Raw genomic sequence first — 20,000 nt, forward strand, 5'->3', positions numbered from 1 at the left:
CTCTTCTCCATGAACAGCCCGGGTTTGTTGGGCATCAGGTTCTCGCTGGGCTGCAGGACCGCTTTGATCTCCTCGTTCATTTTGCACATGTAGCGTTCGTGCTGATGCAGCGGGATGGGACCGGGGAAGGTCTCTTTGCAGTATTGGCACACAAACGGCGTAAACAGGTTGTTCTCCTGCATCTTCTCCTCCAGGTCTACGTCCAACACGTGGTTGTGTTTCTCCCGCTTGATATTGCTAATCTGTCTCTTTGAGTCTGCCGTCAAGCTCTGCAAGCAGGCCTTGGCTTCGTTCACCTTCTCCAGCGTGTAGTCAATGATGCTCTTGGTGGCGCCGTTGTGGTTGATGAGCGGAAGCCCCATGGGGTGCCCCCCGTGCGCCATGAGTCCCTGCTTCTGCTCTTCGATCTGGGACCCCAGCTCCTTCATGTAGGCCTTGAGCCTGGACAGCTCCTCGGGCTTGCAGTCCATTTTCTGCCGGCACACGGTGTTGTCCACGATCTGCAGGACCTTCTGCACCTCGCTCAGGTTGTTCGCCAGCGGGCCCGGGTAGCCCAGGAACTGCGGGTCCAGCCCGCCCATCCCCAGGTGCTGCAGGGGACTCGAGTTGGGGTGGTGGTGGTGGTGGTTGGGGATCCCCAGCGGGCTGTTCCCTCCTCCTCCGTTCATGAAGTGCGCGGCGGGGGCTCCAAAGGCGTGGGACGCCATCATGAGCTTGTAGTCGTTGAAGTCGAGCGGCTCCGTCTTGATGTTCAGGTGGTTGTTGTTGTGGTGGTGGTCGGCGAGGCCCAGCGGTTTGCCGTTCTCCAGCTTCTGTCGGAGCTGCGTGACGGTGGCGCTGGTGGGCGAGGACGACGCCGAGGTGGGGGAGGAGCCCGTCTTCATGTTGCCACGCATGCGGCCGTTGACGGCGATCAGGCCGATGCATTTCTTGCTGCTGATGTGCGAGCTGTAGGACCCCGAGTGGGAGAAGCGCTTCTTACAGTTGGGACACTCGTACGGCTTTTCACCTGTGGGCGAGAAATTAAGAAGGACAACAGGTAAGATGACTTTTCTTTTTTTTCCATTGAAACCAAAATGTCGGTATCATGGTCTTTTTTTTGTTTTATACAAAAAACAAACGAACAAAAAAACCTTACCCTCCACATGGACTCTGCCTTGTCGTGGCGTGGAGGCTTGTGTGCCTCTGTGATCCTTTGGGCTAACCAGAGGATCGCAGAGGTCAGACCAAAGAGTCCTACATCCTTTTCTTTCTTTTTATGGATAAGCACTTGAAATTTTCCAAACAATTAATCCCCCCTGTTTTGGTGGCGGGGAGTAAAATACTACCAAAACCATCTGACATTAGTAACTCTAATTCACTCAGTATTCACTCAGTATTTCCACCATCGTTAAAATCCTAAAGGATCCTAGCTGGACCTAACCCAAACCCTACAACACAAACCTATTTCTGTACATCCTCTGAACTCCATTTTTATTATTATTATTATTATCTATTTCCATGATCAGGGCTTACGTATCAACGCGTACCACCCTGTTCGTCCCTTCAGGTGGTCTTAAATCAGGCCTTCATGAATATGCATGTTAACTCACCGCTGTGAATGCGTAGATGCTCCTTCAGATGGTGCTTGTATTTGAAGGCCTTGCCACATTCTGTGCATTTGAACTTGCGGTTGCCAGCTCCCTGATTGAGCAGTTGGTGCTGCGGGGGGGGGCAGAGAAGAGAGAAAATTGGGTGGGGGTGGGGGGGGGGGGGCAGAGAGAGGGAGGGAGGGAGAGAGAGAGAGAGAGATTTACATTGAGATCGGTTGCAAAAAACAGCGGGGGGTACAGCCTAATTTATGTTCCGTCGGGCGATGTTGTCGCGCGCCCAACAGCGGCCGAGAAATAGCAGACCTTTAACCCATTAAGACCGGGAACGCGTCCGTGTGTCATTTTTTTACCGTGAAAATGTGTGCAAAGCTTTGAATATACTGTGTATATTTGTAAAGTGAACATGTTTAACTCAAATCTTAGCTTCTGGGGGATTCTACAAATGTCTGTTTTTTGAAAATAACTTGCTATAATATCAGTGGTTCTCAAATGTTTTTCATGTCAAGGACCCCCAAAATTATATGTATTTGTCCACGGACCCCCCCCCATCTCAAAATATGTTGTTCCAGAAGCAAATATTTGAGTAAAAAAGGTATATATATAAATTCAAAGATTTGCACACATTTTCACGATTTATTTTCAAAAATAGCAGATCTACATAGCTCGAGCATGTATATCTGCTATTTTTTGAATAGCCCAAAGAAATCTAAAAGTGACACAGATGCGTGCCCGCTCTTAAAGGGTTAAGCTCACACCGCGTCGCGTCCGCGTGAGCTTGTAGGTCGGCGCTATTCTCGGCGCTCGGCGTTCGAGGACTCTGGGGTAGTGAAATAATTGCAATCAAAGTCGGCATGACAACACAGGCGTGCGTGCGTCGCGGCTACAAGCGAGGCGTGTTGGCTCGCCTCTCGTTACTGCCTGTACCTCCGGTTGGAGCCCGGCCGGTGCTAAATAACACAAAAAACACATGCACACACACACACACACACACACACACACACACACACACACACACACACACACACGCGCGCGCGCGCGTACGCGTGCACACGCACACATACCTTTTAATTTCCTGGCTCCTCTTTGCCTTTAGGATTTGGCAGAGCAGAAAAAAAAGAATAAATGAAAAGAGGCCTGTCTTTTTTTTTATAGCCTTTCGTTTGTTCTCTCATTCTTTCTGTCTTTCAGATCAAGGTTTCCCCCTTCATTAGAAGAACGCAATCTGATCTTGCTTTTCATTAATTTGGGGGCCTAATCGCTCTCCAAAGGACATTCAAACTCATTTGTGAGGCTGAAAATTATCTCCCATATCGCATATACCTGTGTGCACACTGATTGAATTATATCTGGTACATCTCCACGAGAGAAAAAAAGAAGAAAAGAAAAAAAGAAACTCTCAAATTTCATAATTGGGACTTTTCTCTTCTTTTTTTCTGAGGAATCCTCAAAAGTGTCTTTAATAATCTCAGGACAGAGAACAGAGCGCACGGCGATGGCCTTGATTCTACGTTCAAAGGTAAACATCAGTTGCGTTCCAACGGCAATTCAAACAAGAACGATGGCGTTCCTCGAAAAACACACACACACTCACACACGCACACGCACACACACTGAATATCAAAACACCCGATAACACAAAAGAAAACCAAAAACATAACTGTGTGTAAAGCAGTGGTTCTCAAAGTGGGGTTCGGGGACACGCAAGGGTCCTTGAGTGGGTTCCAGGGGGTCCCCAGCATTTTTTCTTTTAAATAGCATCAAAATCAGTTGAACCACTCTACTCTACATACATGCGTTGTGAGCTTCTGCTATTTTCTTTTGACAAATCTTGTATGGGGGGAGGTACAAAATATTTTGGGGGGGTGGTCCTTGATGTGAAGATGTTTTGAGATGCACTGGGGTAAAGCGTGCAGGCATCGAGCCAGGCTTCAAAACAATTCAACCCAAGTGGGAGGAGGAAAGGGTGTATGGGAGCTGAACGTTTAGGAAAATGCCACAAATAAATGAATTGATTCTTAAAAGGAGGAGTGTGTTTTCTCTGTCTTTTTACTAAGGCGGGAAACGTAGCGTTTCTGTCGTATCTCCAATATTTCTACTTTTTTGCGCAAATCAATGCCATACTTCGTCATAGGCGACACTTTACATAGAGTCATACTAAAGTAGCAAAAAAAAGGTCGATTTACAAGCTCAAAAAGCATTTGGACATACGAGGTTTCCACCTGACAGCGACTTAATAGACTAGAAAGTACTGTTCCTGAAGAAAAGGTGTGGGATCGCTAAGAATGTTGATGGTATTGAGTATTGATGGTTTTAAATGTTCTAAAGGTTTTAAAGGTTCTAAAGGTTTTAAAGGTCTATGGTTCTAAAGGTTTGAAAGGTGTTAAACGTTTTGATAGTGTTGACAGTGTTGAATAGTGTAAAATGTAGTTTTTTTTTAGGGTAACACAGTGATTGCTATGGTCTAATAGGTGGTTGCTAGGGTATAATAGGTGGTTGCTAGGGTATAATAGGTTGTTGCTAGGATTAAACAGGTGGTTGCTAGGGTAAAACAGGTGGTTGCTAAGGTTTAATATGCAGTTTATATGGTCTAATAAGCGGTTGCTTGGGTCTAAAAGGGGATTGCTATGGTCTAATATGCAGTTTATATGGTCTAATATGCAGTTGCAAGGGTAAAACTGGTGGTTGCTAGGGTAAAACGGTGGTTGCTACGGTCTAACAGGCGGTTGCTAGGGTATAATAGGTGGTTGCTAGGCTCTAATATGGTGTTGCTAGGGTCTAATAAGCAGTTGCTATAGGCTACACTGTAGCTAAATGGCACTTCCCCATTGAAATGAATGGGATTCTTTAAGCAATTAAAAGTGAAATAGCTCTAAAAGTAGTAATTATTAAAACAAATCAAATGGTACCTGATATGTCCTAAGTAGGCCAAACGTTGTAGAGTTTGAACGGAGTTTGTAGCTAAAAGTATGAAGGACTAGTTAGGGGTCAAAAACGGGCAGAATATAGTATATAATGAAGAAATAGTGAAGATAACATTAGTGTGATCGCCTTAGCGATCCCACAATAAACAGATTAACAAAAGGAGGAGTGTGTTTCACAGCGCTGTACTAAGGTTTGTGCGTGTGTGTGTGTGTGTGTGTGTGTGTGGGGGCAATAAAGAATACCCCCCCACACACACAACCATCCCCATGATTCCTCCCCCACCCTGATCTGGTGGGCCGACAAATGCGGAGGGTGGGATTTCTTCTCTCTCTCCTCTCTCTCTCTCTCTCTCTCTCTCTCTCTCTCTCTCTCTCTCTCTCTCTCTCTCTCTCTCTCTCTCTCTCTCTCTCTCTCTCTCTCTCTCTCTCCGGCATTCCTGGGCAGACAGATGGCGGACGGCGAGGGAGACTGTTCAAACAAGCCACAGACACCGAACCTTCAAAGATCACGCAGGGAGGGGTGTGTGTGTGTGTGTGTGTGTTGGGAGGGGGGCCAAGAGGGACCCCAGCCGCTTGTATGTTGCCGAGTTGCATAAACAAACAGCAACAGCTGCTTCTCCGGGACCCCCCCAACACGCACGCACACACACACACACACACACACACACACACACACACACACACACACACAGACATGCACGCGCGCACAAACACACACACACACACACACACACACACACACACACACACACACACACACACACACACACACACACACACACACACACACACACACAAACACAGCGGCCCCCTCTACCTTCCCTCTCCCAGGACCCATGGTAAACTTTACTTGTGCCACGGCTAATAAGACACAAACGCGCTAGACTGCTAATAATAAATGACACTCGGACATTGTTTTTGTTGTTGTTTATTCAGTAGTGGATAGTTACCAAGTACATTTACTAGAGTACTTTGTATTCTTTCATTTTTGTAAATGTTCGTTTTCAGTACAGCAATGCATTGACGTTCAAAAGAAAATGGATTTGTACTATTTTGAATACTTGAGTATTTAGTTGAGTACATACTTTGTCCACCACTGCCTATTCATTTGCTATCCTTCTGTAGTGGGCGGGGCCATGGCTGGATGTTTGCATAATGCATATACATACCGCGCTAATTAGTCATCATTTTCCCTATTAATTGGTTAAGAGGGGGAGGAGCTTGGAGGCGTGTTAACGAATCGTCTGTACTACTGGGGGGAGGGGGGGTGGGTTGGGCACATGTCATGACACACTCCTTAATCTGATGTCATGAAATTAGACCCCAGAAAGATAGATAGATAGATAGATAGATAGATAGATAGATAGATAGATAGATAGATAGATAGATAGATAGATAGATAGATAGATAGATAGATAGCAGTGGTGGAAAATGTAAAAGTATCAATACTGCAATGTAGAAATACTCTGTTACAATTAAAAGTCCACAATTCAAAATTGACTTGAGTAAAAGTACAAAAGCATTGGTATCAAAATGCACTTTAAGTACCAAACGTAGAAAGTAGCTATTAATAAAACTTTTCAAATCATTGTAGTGAAGTAAAAGTATAATATTTGCCTCTGAGATGCAGTGGAGTAAAAGTAAAAGTACTGATAATTGGAAATACTCCTGCAAAGTAAAAGAATACCTCAAAATTGTACTTACTTACGTACAGTACTTGAGTAAATGTACTTAATTTACCTTACATCACTGATAGATACTATTACTATTGTCATTGTTGTTATAGCATAGGACCACAATGGAGTCCCCAGGACGATTTGTGTTCTCCTTTTAGCCTAAATGTTTTACTGTACCTCCGTGCTTTATTTTTGAACGATAAAGTATTCAATCGATCAATCAAAGGCCGCAAAAAAACACTCTTCTTGTACTTGTATAGTGAGGAATAAAGCGTTCTTTATTGCGAGGCCTGAAAAAACAACAACTAGAAGGTTCAGAAGAGATTAAATGACACAGCAGCTGCCCCTCACACATTAACTAGCACCATTCTCAAATGGAGCTAATTGGTTTTGTGAAAGAGGGGGAAACGCCGTGGCGTTTTGTTTGTAGCCCGGAGCTGGTGGGCAGCGGCAGCACGTTTGCTGTCAGGTGGATACCTCGTATGTCCCCCCCAAAAAACGGTTACTTTTCTGGAAATGGAGGGAAAAAAGAGGAGCATGATGGATTCGATGTAGTTGTTATTTAGCCTCAAGCTCTCGTCAACCCATTAACCAATCAATCCGGGGAACGCATCTTGTGACATTTTTTGATTTATTTGGCTTTTTTTTTAAATTATTACTTATTTGTACATTTCTTTTTAAACAAAATATATTTTTTAAAGCGAACACAAAAATATTTTGTTCCAGGGACCTCCCCCAGAAGCAAAGATTTGAGTTACAAATGTTCGCTTAAAAAAAAAAATATATATATATATATATATTCAAATATTTGCACACATTTTGCACACAGTCCAATCAGATTTTTCAAAAAAATAGCAGATATACAAGCTTGCAGAGCGTCACTTTGTGCCGCGCTATGAGCTTGTATATCTATTGAATAGCCCAAAGAAATCTAAAATGACACAGATGCATCCCCCGGACTAAATGGGTTAACACTAAAAAAGCCTTCTAAATCAGTAGTTCTCACGGTTTCAAGATTTTTCAAAAATGTAAAAAAAATAGCAGATCTACAAGCTTGCAGCGCGGCACGAAGTGACACGCTGTGAGCTTGTATATCTGCTATTTTTGAAAAGCCAACGCTAAACTCAGATGCTTTCCCGGTTTTATGCTGTGGGCAAGGCAAGGAAAACGAAGACAACTTCTCTCCAATATTAACAGCTTTATGCTTTCTCTTACCGAACAGGCCTACTTTGGGTATTTTACTCACGACAGAAAAATTAATCCACTGTTTTCCTTATAGCATTCAGCGCCCGAACTGACGGAGTACAACAACTGGTCTTTTTCCCACACTTTACAAAAAACGGCCGCAATGCATGCCGGGTATAACTCTAATAGGGGAACAACTCTACGACTAGTATTAGTGTGCAAATCCGTCGCTATATACTTTTCAGTGGTTCAATATTTATTAAACCAACAGACACACTTTTAAAGGGATATTTCACTTTCAAATGCGTGAGGGGGCCTTGATTTTATCTTTACTTTTTCAAATGTTTTAATATATATATATATATATATATATATATATATATATATATATATATATATATATATATATATATATATGTGTGTTTTTTTTTTTTTTCTAAAATAAATTATCCCACGATTTTGTAACCCTTTTTCTTTTCACCCGGTGCCAATTTTCTAAGTGATCCTGGGTGCTACACTCCCCGCACCAGCCTAGGGAGCCCAGGGCCGAGCTCATGCCTCCTTCAATGCATGAGAGCCAACTGACCTTCTCATCACCTGACAGGGGGGAGTTTCCCTGGTAGGACGTAGCGCGTGGAAGGAACACGTTATTCCAACCAGTTCCTTTCCCCTCCATCAGGCGCCATGGAGGGAGGTCGTATAACGACCAGGATTACTACATGATTTTGTGAGGGTATTAACTACCACAGGAGACATGGGGAGAACATGCAAACTCCACACAGAGTAGGCCCTTTCGCCAACCCCCACCTAGGGTATATAAATATATTATATGAAATATATATTTTTTATGTTTATTTTATTTGAAAGTGAAATATCCGTTTAAACACTTTTACTTTCAAAACATTTGAAAAATCGAGAGAATCTACAAGCTCAAAACGTGTCGTGTCGAGAGCTCGTATGGTGGCCATTTTGGCTACTTTTGTGCCGCACTCTTGCACGAGGACGCATAGAGCGCTAATTGACACAATTGAGCTGAAATATGGGAGTTAGGAGGTTTCTTGGCTGACGCCGACGAGGCAGTTACCACGGTGGTAATACGAGGCTGGGGACTGTGGCATGTGCCAGGACGATCCATCTGCCCGGCCTTTATAGCCGGCTGCTGGGGGGATCAGGTGAGAGTGCTGGCATCGTTTGACATCTGATCCAATCACGCGCAGCCTGAGACCATCAGGCTCGGTTGAGAGAACGCGCGGCACAACACGACAACGACACGGAAACAACAGAACGCGACACAACCGCGACACGGCACAGGGCGACCTTCTATTCAGGTGGTTGGGCCCCAGATTTGTGTCGAAGTATTAACAAGGACTTGTGACCAGTGGTGTAAAGTAACTAAATACATGTACTCGAGTACTGTACTTAAGTAACATTTTGAGGTATTTTTTACATTACTGGAGTATTTACAATTCTCTATTTTCTATATACATTTCAGCCGATCTACAAGCTCACAATGCATTGTGAGCTTGTAGATCAGCTATTTTCATAATGAGTACTTTTACTTTTGGTACTTTAAGTACATTTTCATGCCAACACAACACTTTTGTGCTTTTACTCAAGTACATTTAGAATTCCGGACTTTAACTTGTAACAGAGTATTTCTATATTGCAGAATTGATACTTTTACTTAAGTAAAACATTTGAGTACTTTTTCCACCACTGCTTGTGACTAAATAACCATCCCTGAAAAGTAACAGTTGTGGTCATAAGAGCTTTCCACCCGACAGCAATGCCTATAGTATATCTTTATTTGTTCTACTTAACCTGTTTTCTATCTCTTTCCCTTTGCTCTCAATCTACCTCTCTCTCTTCTCACAGAATACTCAAAAATGGAGCGCCCACGAGAATTTCACCCACTGCTTTTACACCTACTGTATGTGACACATAAAACTGATTCAGATGTTGTGTTTTAGATTGGTTGAAATTGTATTATAAATATGAATGAGTCCTTGCACACTAGGACAGTGGTTCTCAAACTTTTTCATGTCAAGGACCCCCAAAATGATATGTATTTGGCGGACCCCCATCTCAAAATGTTTTCTTCCAGGGACCCAGAAGCAAAGATTTGAGTTACAAATTTACGCTTTAAATTACGCTTTAGATTTTTCAGATAACAGCTCTACAAGCTTTTTGAATAGCCAAAGTATAAAAGGTTAAAGCGGTAAAAATTATTGTGACACTATATTAAAATAGCAGATTTTGCTGACTTTTACCCCCTGGAACCCCCCCCCCCCCCCCCCCCCCCCCAGGACCCAAGTAAGTAATGTGTGATCGGTGTTGAGAAGCAAAACATTGCTCTGAATATGACCTAAAATGTCATTGAGAAATGATGGCAACATTAGAGCAAAACAGGAAATCTTCACCCCCTCGATATTTTGACAAAAAGATTTACACATCAACAGACCAAATGAAGTGATGAACTTCTGGAAATCGTGTTTTCTCACGGACCGCAGCGCCCGCGATCATAATTGCCTCATCTACGACCGCAAATTATATATATATTTTTAACCGCAATCTGTTTTTTTAAATTCCACCTCTTAAAGTTTTAGAGCTGACAGGCTGGTTAAAGAGGCGCGACGGAGGAATAGGTTTTCAACCTCGCCGCCGCTCAACTCAGAAGGTGATTTCGCCCCTTAACTGCCGGCAGATTACATTATATTTCAGACAGATAGGAAATAAATGACTGGGGCGACGGCGCGGCTACGTAACCTCGTATCTCCATTTTTCAACTTTACACGTTTTCTTTTGTTTTTGGTAAAATGAATGATCTACTTTGTCAAACTACAGGGTCACGCAAAATTACCAAAAATAGCAGATCTGCAAGGTCGCAACGCGTCGCGATGTGACACGTTGTGATCTTGTAGATCTGCTATTTTTGAATTTATTTTACAGTAGGTAAGTAAGTGGTTAAAGCCTAAATGATGTAACTTTCTTTTTATGAATAATAATGTTGTCCAATCTGTATACAATATAACTTATAAAATTGGGGTATTGAGACATTTAGATCGTGTCAAAGGTCATGTCTCACCTATTTTGACCTGATGGTCAAGATTCAATGTATTCCCTGAGCAGGCTCTATTAGCTCAATGGTAACAATGTCAGTACTTGCGCAGGAAACCGGGTTCAAATTTTGAAACAATGAAAAGTTTTAACGAGCTCCTCACTAAATCATAACTGCACTGTATCCATTGGAACATATAGGTTCACATTCCTGAAAAGTAACAGTTTTGGACCTATACGAGCTTTCTGGAAGACAGTGCCGATATAAACACGTTTATGCAGTGCATGAAACGAGAAGTTTGATGATGTAGAATGACTGAGGAGCCGCGTCCAAAAAGCAACATTACATTAAATAAAAAAAGGCTACGATTGCAGACTGAGACTGGAAGTAAGTCAGCCTCGCTGATGAATTATTTTTTTTCTCCCCCAAATTGGAAATTAACACAATCAGTCGATCGTGAACACGGCGACTGGAAAATCATATCAGCGGAGGCCATCAAAAAACCATTTAGTTCCTCAATTAAAGTTATTACCATTAAAAGATCCGCATCTTCAAAATGCCATGAAAAATTAATAATGATTGCCAATCAAAAAAAAAAAAAGGAAAAAAAAAAGATCGCTTTTCGCCCAGGGATCACAGCACATTAGATACAAGATGAGAGGGGTAGAGAGTAGGAGAGAGAGAGAGAGAGAGAGAGAGAGAGAGAGAGAGAGAGAGAGAGAGAGAGAGAGAGAGAGAGAGAGAGAGAGAGAGAGAGAGAGAGAGAGAGAGAGAGCTTGAATGGGGATGGGGTACTTGAGGGCCTACTCATCTGTCACAAATGATAGTATTAGATATAATATGATTAGATAGATAGATAGATAGACAGACAGACAGACAGACAGACAGACAGACAGACAGACAGACAGACAGACAGACAGACAGACAGACAGACAGACAGACAGACAGACAGACAGACAGACAGACAGACAGACAGACAGACAGACAGACAGACAGACAGACAGACAGACAGACAGACAGACAGATAGATAGATAGATAGATAGATAGATAGATAGATAGATAGATAGATAGATAGATAGATAGATAGATAGACAGACAGACAGATAGACAGATAGATAGATAGCGACTGAAAGCATAACGTATTTATGACAATGCTTGCTGAGGTAATACAATCAATTGTAAAGTACGGTCAAATTCCCATTGTAATCAATAGTGTGCTAATTGTTCTGCAGCCATTATGGGGGAAATAGCGACACCCTCTAAGCCATCATTGAGAACTGCAGAGCTGAAAAGTACTTCCTTATTGGCTTCACATCCTTGCCGCCTGGTTTTCACCAGTGGTGGAAAGTAACTAAGTACATGTACTCAAGTACATTGTTGAGGTATGTGTACTTTACTAGAGTATTTCAATTTTCCAATTATTTTACCTTCTACTCCACTACATCTCAGAGGCAAATATTGTACTTTCACTCCACTACAATTATTGGAAAACTTTAGTCACTCGTCACTTTGCAGATATAAATTATTACATTATAAAACACACATTAACCACTTTAGCCCTATTTTATACCTAGGCTATTTGAAAATAGCCGATCTACAAGCTCACAACGCGTCACATCGCGACGCGTTGTGAGCTTGTAGATCTGCTATTTTCAAACATTTTAGTACTTTTACTTTTGGTACTTTAAGCACTTTTGGTATTCAATTTTTAATACTTTTTGTACTTTTACTCAAGTCAATTTTGAATTCCGGACATTCACTCGTGACGGAGTACTTCAACATTGCAGTATCGATACGTTCACTTAAGTAAAACATTTGAGTACTTTTTCCACCACACCTGCTCGCCAGCTCGTTTGCTCACCTGGTCGCGCCCGGCCTTGTGCGTGGCCATGTGGCGCTCCAGCTGCGTGCGGTAGGCGAACGTGTAGCTGCACAGCGGGCAGGAGAAGCTCTCCTCGTTCTTCTCGTGGCGGTACTTGATGTGCTCCTTGAGCGAGGTGAGCCGCTTGTAGCCGCGGTCGCAGTACGGGCACGTCAGCAGCTGGGCGAAGGCGTCGGGGGTCCCCGGCGGGAGGTCTGTAATGAAATTGGGGGGTGGGGGGGAGAACAGCGAGATTTGTGAGGTTTAGTGACAGGAGTAGGTATACGAGCAGTGGTGGAAAGTAACTAAGTACTTTACTTTAAGTATTTCCAATTTCCAATACTTTTACTTCTACTCCGCTACATCTCAGAGGCAAATATTGTACTTTTGCTCCACTACAATTAAAAAAAACTTTAGTTACTTTGCAGGTATAAATTATTACATTATAAAACACACATTAACCACTTTAGCCCTATTTTATACCCGGGCTATTTGAAAATAACCGATCTACAAGCTCACAACGCGTCGCATCGCGACACATTGTGAGCTTGTAGATCGGCTATTTTCACACATTTTAGTACTTTAACTTTTACTTTTATTTGGTACTTTAAGTACATTTTGATACCAATACTTTTGTACTTTTACTCAAGTAAATGTTGAATTCCAGACTTTTACTAGAGTACTTCTACATTGCAGTATTGATACTTTTACTTAAGTAAAACATTTTGAGTACTTTCTCTACCACTGCCGTTAACCCATTCAATCCGGGAGCGCATCCGTGCCATTTTCGATTTTAGCTATAACCATTATATTATACTTTGGCTATTTTTGAGAAAACCTTGAAAATGTTTGCACATCTTTTGCTTCTGGAACTCAATATTTTCAGATGGGGGTCAGCGGCCAAATACATATCGATTTGGGGGTCCTTGACATAAGAAAGTTTGAGCACCAGCTTATAAAAACGTATATAGCAACATACGTTTTTTTCAGCAAACTGTTAAGATTTAGAAGACATTTGTAGAATACCCAAAAGCAAAGATTTGAGTTACAAATGTTCACTTTAAAAAATATATATATAATCAAAGATTTGCACACATTTTGCTAAAAAATATCAGAACTACAAGCTCATTGCGCGGCACCGAGTGCCGTGCTATGAGCTTGTAGAGCTGCTATTTTTGAATAGACAAATAAATCTAAAATCACACTTTCCCGTTCTTAATGGATTATATACACTTGAAAAAATTGTCTTTCTATTTGTCCTCAAGGTCTTATACAAAGTGAAGTGAATGCAAAACATCGACATATTAATGTAATTTGTTTCCAAAGCGTATCCCAAGCCAACCTCTCCTATGTGGATGTAGAGCTATTTCTGACAGCAAATGCACAATTCGTATGGTTTATGCGAGATGCAATGCAACACTGCTCTGTTTACACATTAATTTGTTCCCATGTAATTGTATATGTTGTTTTGAATAAAGCCGCTTTGAATTGAATTGAGAGGAGAGGAGAGAGATGGTGGTGGGGTAATATCTGAAATAGCTTTGATGTTTCCATTCACAGTGCTGATATTATTATTATCGGACTGATATTATGGTTGTAATAATAATATTAAAACCTTACAGAAATATACAAACATACAAGTATGAATGGACAATACTGATTAAGAGGGAGAGAGACTGAGACTTTGAAGATGCACGCACGCACACGCGCGCACACACACACACACACACACACACACACACACACACACACACACACACACACACACACACACACACACACACACACACACACACACACACACACACACACACACACACACACACACACACACACACACACACACAAACACACACACACACAAGGGGGTGGGGGTCCAGCTGTTCCAGGGTCAGTAGGTAAACACTCAGGCATGCGTGAGACCACCAGCTGTCTGTTCATGTCACCCCCTCATCGAACCCCCACCCCTCCTCCATCCTCCTTTGCTCTCCTCTCCTCTCCTCTCCTCTCCTCTCCTCTCCTCTCATTATGAAATGTAGATTTCATAATGAATTCAGGTATACATGAAAAGGGCTGGTATCGACATGAAAAATACATAAACTAAGCAAACCTCCCCCGCCTTCCAAGAATGTGTACTCACAGACTGTCAGTGTGTTTGGGTGTGTGTGTGCGTGCGTTTATGTCATGCATTAGTAATGTGCGATGTTATCGGTTGTGCTGTTTTCATGTTTACAGGGAGGGTATGTCCCATTCGCGTTGTTACACCTGCTTCTGTGCACACTGCCCCGCACACGCACGCACGCACGCAGACACACACACACACACACACACACACAGACACACACACACACACACACACACACACACACACACACACACACACACACACACACACACACACACACACACACACACACACACACACACACACACACAGGGTTGGGATCCAACATCGAGGAACCGTAATCCGTTCCATCACATTTGGAACCGTTTCCGGAACCGGTTTCACCTCACTGTCAGAGCTGGTACTGTATGAGGACTTCACGTCTCATAATATCTCAAACTTTCTCAAACCTTACACTGATAGTTACAGACCTGGAATCGTCAAAGGGAACCGTTAAGGCAGGGGTCTTCAACGTTTTTCAGCCCAAGGACCCCCTATCTGAGAGAAAGATGAAGCAGGGACCCCCTCTATTTATTGCATACAATTGTATTGCAGATGAAATGTTGGACATGTTAATGTGTATTTTCAGACATTTAGCCACTTAAACCGTCAATACTTAGTAAACTTGACCATTCACTCTGTACTTGGTCTGCTCTTTTTTCACCTCTCTTTGCCGAAAATAGCCGATCTACAAGCTCACAATTCCTCGCAGTCCTTAGAATAGGGATGCTAGGGTTCAAGTGGTTAACGCAAAAAGATATTATCCTATCACACAAAGATTTGGCGGACCCCCTGCAGTAACTCTGAGGACCCCCTAGGGGTCCCGGACACTCTGTTGAAGACCCCTGCGTTAAGGAATCGGAATTGTTAAAATCCTAAAAGTATCCCAACCCTACACTCAAACACACACGCACACACACACGCACAAACACAAAGTGTCAGACGCACACACACACACACACACACCTCGGTGCTCCTCCGTACCGTTCTCCTCGGGGCCGTTGGCCTCGGGCGTGCCCAGGCGGGACAGCTCCTCGGGGGCCTCGGGGTAGATGATGGCCGTGTCGCCCCGCTGGAGGTACTCGGCGATGCTCACCACGTGGCTCTCGCTGTCGCCCAGCTTACGCTTGCTGAAGAACTCCTCCAGCTCTGAGGAGCAGTCCATGGTCTTTTCTGAAGAGAGAGAGAGAGAGAGAGAGAGAGAGAGAGAGAGAGAGAGATTGAATATTGATTGAATACTTTATCAACCCGTTAAGACCAGGATTGCATCTGTGTAATTTTTTTGGATTTCTTTGGCAATTCAAAAATAGCAGATCTACAAGCTCATAGCACGGCACCGAGTGCCGCGCTATGAGCTTGTAGATCTGCTATTTTTGAACATTTTTGAATTTCTTTGCACATTTTTGTTTATATATATTTTTTATGCGAACATTTGTAACTCAAATCTTTGCTTCTTGGGGTCTAATTTTGGGGGTAAAAAACACTGATATTATAGCAACATACGTTTAAAAAAAAAATAGAGAAAGAGAGAGACTACTTAAACCCTATTGACTGGGGTCCTTGGGGACCCCAGTCTTGGGGACTTGTTCCCCAAGACTTTTGGGGAGTCTTGGTCCCCAAGACTCCCCAACCTTTTCTGCCCTCTACACCATATCTCTTTGCCGACAATAGACGTTCTACAAGCTCATAACGTTTCGCAAGGCGTTGCGATGTTGATGTGCATCGGCTATTTTTGACAAACGTCTGCCCAAATATTATGACATGTCCACAGTTAAGGAGGCTATAAGGTTCATGGTTCTTTCACGCAGCATGAGATGTGTTTCTTCGTAAATTATGCTCTTTTTTTTTTTTATTAATTAGAAAGAGGGGTAAGCTTTTACTGATTCTGCTAAATGGAGACTTTCCGCCCAATGGCATTTGTTTTCCAGTTTCATTTGGGACGGGAAATTCCAAGATGGTGGATTTGAATTAGCTGAAATAGAGGCTTCAAAACGGGTGACGTCACGGCCCCCTTCGTCCATTATTTTTTACAGTCTATGGTTTTGTGTGGTTAAGCAACACGTAATGTACGAGAGAAGAGGGTAAAACAAAACGATACCACAAGACCACCATAATCAACTCAAATATTATGATTAGACCAGCGAGACACCACAAATGTAGAAAATTCTAAACATAACATCAATACAAAACAAGAATAACCAAAGCAACACATAATACTAAAATCAGAAGATATAACAAAACAATACAACAAGCACAAGAGACTACACAGGAACAAACCATAACAACTACCAACACAAAACAAAGGAGAGAACAAAACAGAGCATAATGGCTGCCCAAGAACAGCACATGAGAGTCCAAATATTCTAGACACAATGCCATGACGTGTTGTGTTTCAGTAGTGGTCGTCAGTAGTGATTGTATTTGTTTTAATTAATTCCAATGGCAAAATATCATTACAGTGATTAAAGACAGAGAGAGAGAGAGAGAGAGAGAAAGAGGCAGGGAGAGGGAGAGAGAGAGAGAGAGAGAGAGAGAGAGAGAGAGAGAGAGAGAGAGAGAGAGAAAGGGGTGTATTGGATTAATTCGTTCCACAGATAAATGTCCTCCAGTTTAACACTGGGAAATACCGTATATCGTTGTCAGAAACCTCATATTTCCATATTTTAATGCTCTGTTTAATCATACTACAGTGTCAGCTGTGTGTGCGTGCGTGCCTGCCTGCGTGCGTGCGTGCGTGCTTTTTAAAAACACTAACGTATTAACAAGTGCTTGTGACTAAATAATGACGACACAGTTTTAAGCCTTTCCTGAAAAGTAACACTATTGGACGTACACAAGGGTTCGACCCGGCATCGACGAAATGAGACGTTCATTTAGGTCTTATCAAGAGGACATCGATTGGACGTTTATAATTGTGACAGCATGTTGTCGATTTCCTACGACACACACACACACACACACACACACACACACACACACATGCAAATAACCCATACACACACACACTCGTGTACAGTACGTATCATATACTGTACACACACACACACACACACACACACACACACACACACAAGCTCCATTTAATCAACAACAGAGCAGTTGTGTAGCAGAGTATTGACTTTCACATATAAGGTCAATGAGGAGACCATGGTTTCTGTTGATTCTGTGTTTAACAGATTAACCGCAGCCAAACCGCAATGCAACACGCACACGCACACACGCACACGCACGCACGCACACGCACACACGCACGCACGCACGCACGCACGCACGCACGCACGCACGCACGCACGCACGCACGCACACACACACACACACACACACACACACACACACACACACACACACACACACACTTTCGGCTAAGAGGTTTGGTGTAGAAGGGAAAAAAAGAGCAGACCAAGTGCAGTGCCAACGGTCAAGTTTACAAAGTATTGAAGGTTTAAGTGGTTAAATGTCTGAAAACACAAACTTAACATGAATACATTGTGTAGCGTGGGGGTCCCTGCTTCATCTCTGTCTCAGCTATGGGGGTCCTTGGCCTGAAAAACGTGGACGACCCCTGGTCTAAAAAATATAGAACAATAACCTTAACCTGAATGTTTCCCTAATTGTAATCCTTATAACTTATAACCATAAAATAATCATTGCTCTCATGAGGACCAGTCAAGAACTGTCCTCACAAACGTCTATTTCTCAACTTCTATGTGGCCCTCGCAAGTATAGTAATGCAAGTACTTTGTACACACACACACACGCACACACACACACACACACACGTGCACGAGCACACGCACACTCACACACACATTCTGCCATAGAGTAGTGGAATGTATATCTTAAGCCGTTCCAAAGTTGCTGAGACCACACAACGCGCTTTCTCCCATTATTCCGACGTCGCCGCTTCTCTTCGGAGAGAGAACAACGACTCAAAGCTGCAGAGAGGAGATAGCGTGCTCCCCACGCAACACGCGCACACACACACACACGCGTGCACACACACACACACTCTCACACACACACACACACACATACGCGCGCACGCACGCAGCTCCCAAAACAACCAACCAACTGCTGTCTAATAGAAATCACCAACCTTCATTACTCAACATGTGCACGCGCACGCACACACACACACACACAGACATACACATGCCATACACATTCGACAAGCCACTATGCCATATGCATTGCACACACATATGCACATTGCGTGCAGACACACACACACACACACACACACCAGGGCCGGACTGGGACCAAAATTCAGCCCTGGCATTTTTGTTCGGACCGGCCCACCAACCCTGGGCCGTTTTGTCAACGGGGGGGGGGGGGGGGGTGGGGGGGAGCGTTTCACTGTTTCAGCCCAGCCCTGCACATCAACTCTGCAGCCGCACTGAGGCCCCTGCTGGAAAGCATCTCAGCCCAAACATTAACTTTACTAATAATTGGGCCACGCAACCCTGAAATGACCGTAATAATCCTAAAACGGGAGCGAAAATATTTTTTGAAAAAAAAAAAAAAAAAAAAAAAAAAAAATTTTTTTTTCTTTTTTTTTTTTTTTTGTGGCCTAGTGGCCCACTGGCCCAGCGGCCCACCGGGCATGTGCCCGGTACGCCAAATGGCCAGTCCGCCGCTGACACACACACACACACACACACACACACACACACACGTTCAGTATACCATATGCATGCGTACACATACAGTACACACAATCAGTGCATGCATGCATGCTTGCATGCTGACAGACAGACAGACAGACAGACAGACAGACAGACAGACAGACAGACAGACAGACAGACAGACAGACAGACAGACAGACAGACAGACAGACAGACAGACAAAAGGATTTCTCAAAAACACACTCCCTCTTTAAACACTTAAACCCTACATATATGCTGTACTTAGTTGACTGAGGTCTCTCAGGGCTTTGTACTAGGTCCGCTAGTATTTCCCTCTACACCAAATCAGTTAGTCAGGAAAATAGCCGATGTAAGCTCATAACGTGTCGTTATGCATTGTGAAGAATATTATGCTAATGTTTCTAAAATAACAAGTACACAACTGCATTATGATGCTAATGTTTCTAAATAGCATGTATGTACCTGCTACACATACGTTATCTTTAAGTATGTCTTTATTTATTTTATTTAATCTGTTTTCTATCTCTTTCTATCCCTTCTACCTCTATCCTCTCTCTTCTCATGGAACACAGCAAAATATAGATAGCGACACCTTCTAGGCCATTAAGGAGAACTGCAGCATCCTTACTAACAATGATAGGACATACTGTATTAAACTTGGTTGAATTGAAACCTTGGTTTGAAAACAAGGTTATTTTCATGATGAAGTTAAATATTATTGACTTCCTTATTGGCTTCACATCCAGCGGCGAATGTTTGCCGCCTGCATGCGACACATAAAACTGATTCTGAGCTTTGGTAGCTCGGCTATTTCCACCGAGCATTCCCCCCAGAAAATGGGGGACACTAGGGTTCAAGTGTTTAATTAATTTGAGGTTTAGTCAGAGCGCGTCAAG

The 20,000-nt window shown here is 43.0% G+C and overlaps 1 protein-coding gene across 2 annotated transcripts in view; it reads right to left on the minus strand.

The window, feature by feature from the left end:
* Positions 1-20,000, minus strand: part of zeb2b (zinc finger E-box binding homeobox 2b) — a 50,467-nt gene that overhangs the window by 8,422 nt on the left and 22,045 nt on the right. For both annotated transcript variants that reach the window (XM_080422115.1, XM_080422114.1), the window contains exons 3-6: positions 15,443-15,631; positions 12,295-12,509; positions 1,593-1,701; positions 1-1,009 (exon numbers count right to left, since the gene is read on the minus strand). The exon at positions 1-1,009 is cut by the window's left edge and continues 1,033 nt beyond it. In XM_080422115.1, coding sequence (XP_080278241.1) covers positions 1-1,009; positions 1,593-1,701; positions 12,295-12,509; positions 15,443-15,631 — 1,522 coding nt within the window. The remainder of the gene's footprint in view (positions 1,010-1,592; positions 1,702-12,294; positions 12,510-15,442; positions 15,632-20,000) is intronic.

This window comes from Gymnoscopelus braueri (assembly GCF_963280865.1).
Source record: "Gymnoscopelus braueri genome assembly, chromosome: 24".
NCBI lineage: Eukaryota > Metazoa > Chordata > Actinopteri > Myctophiformes > Myctophidae > Gymnoscopelus > Gymnoscopelus braueri.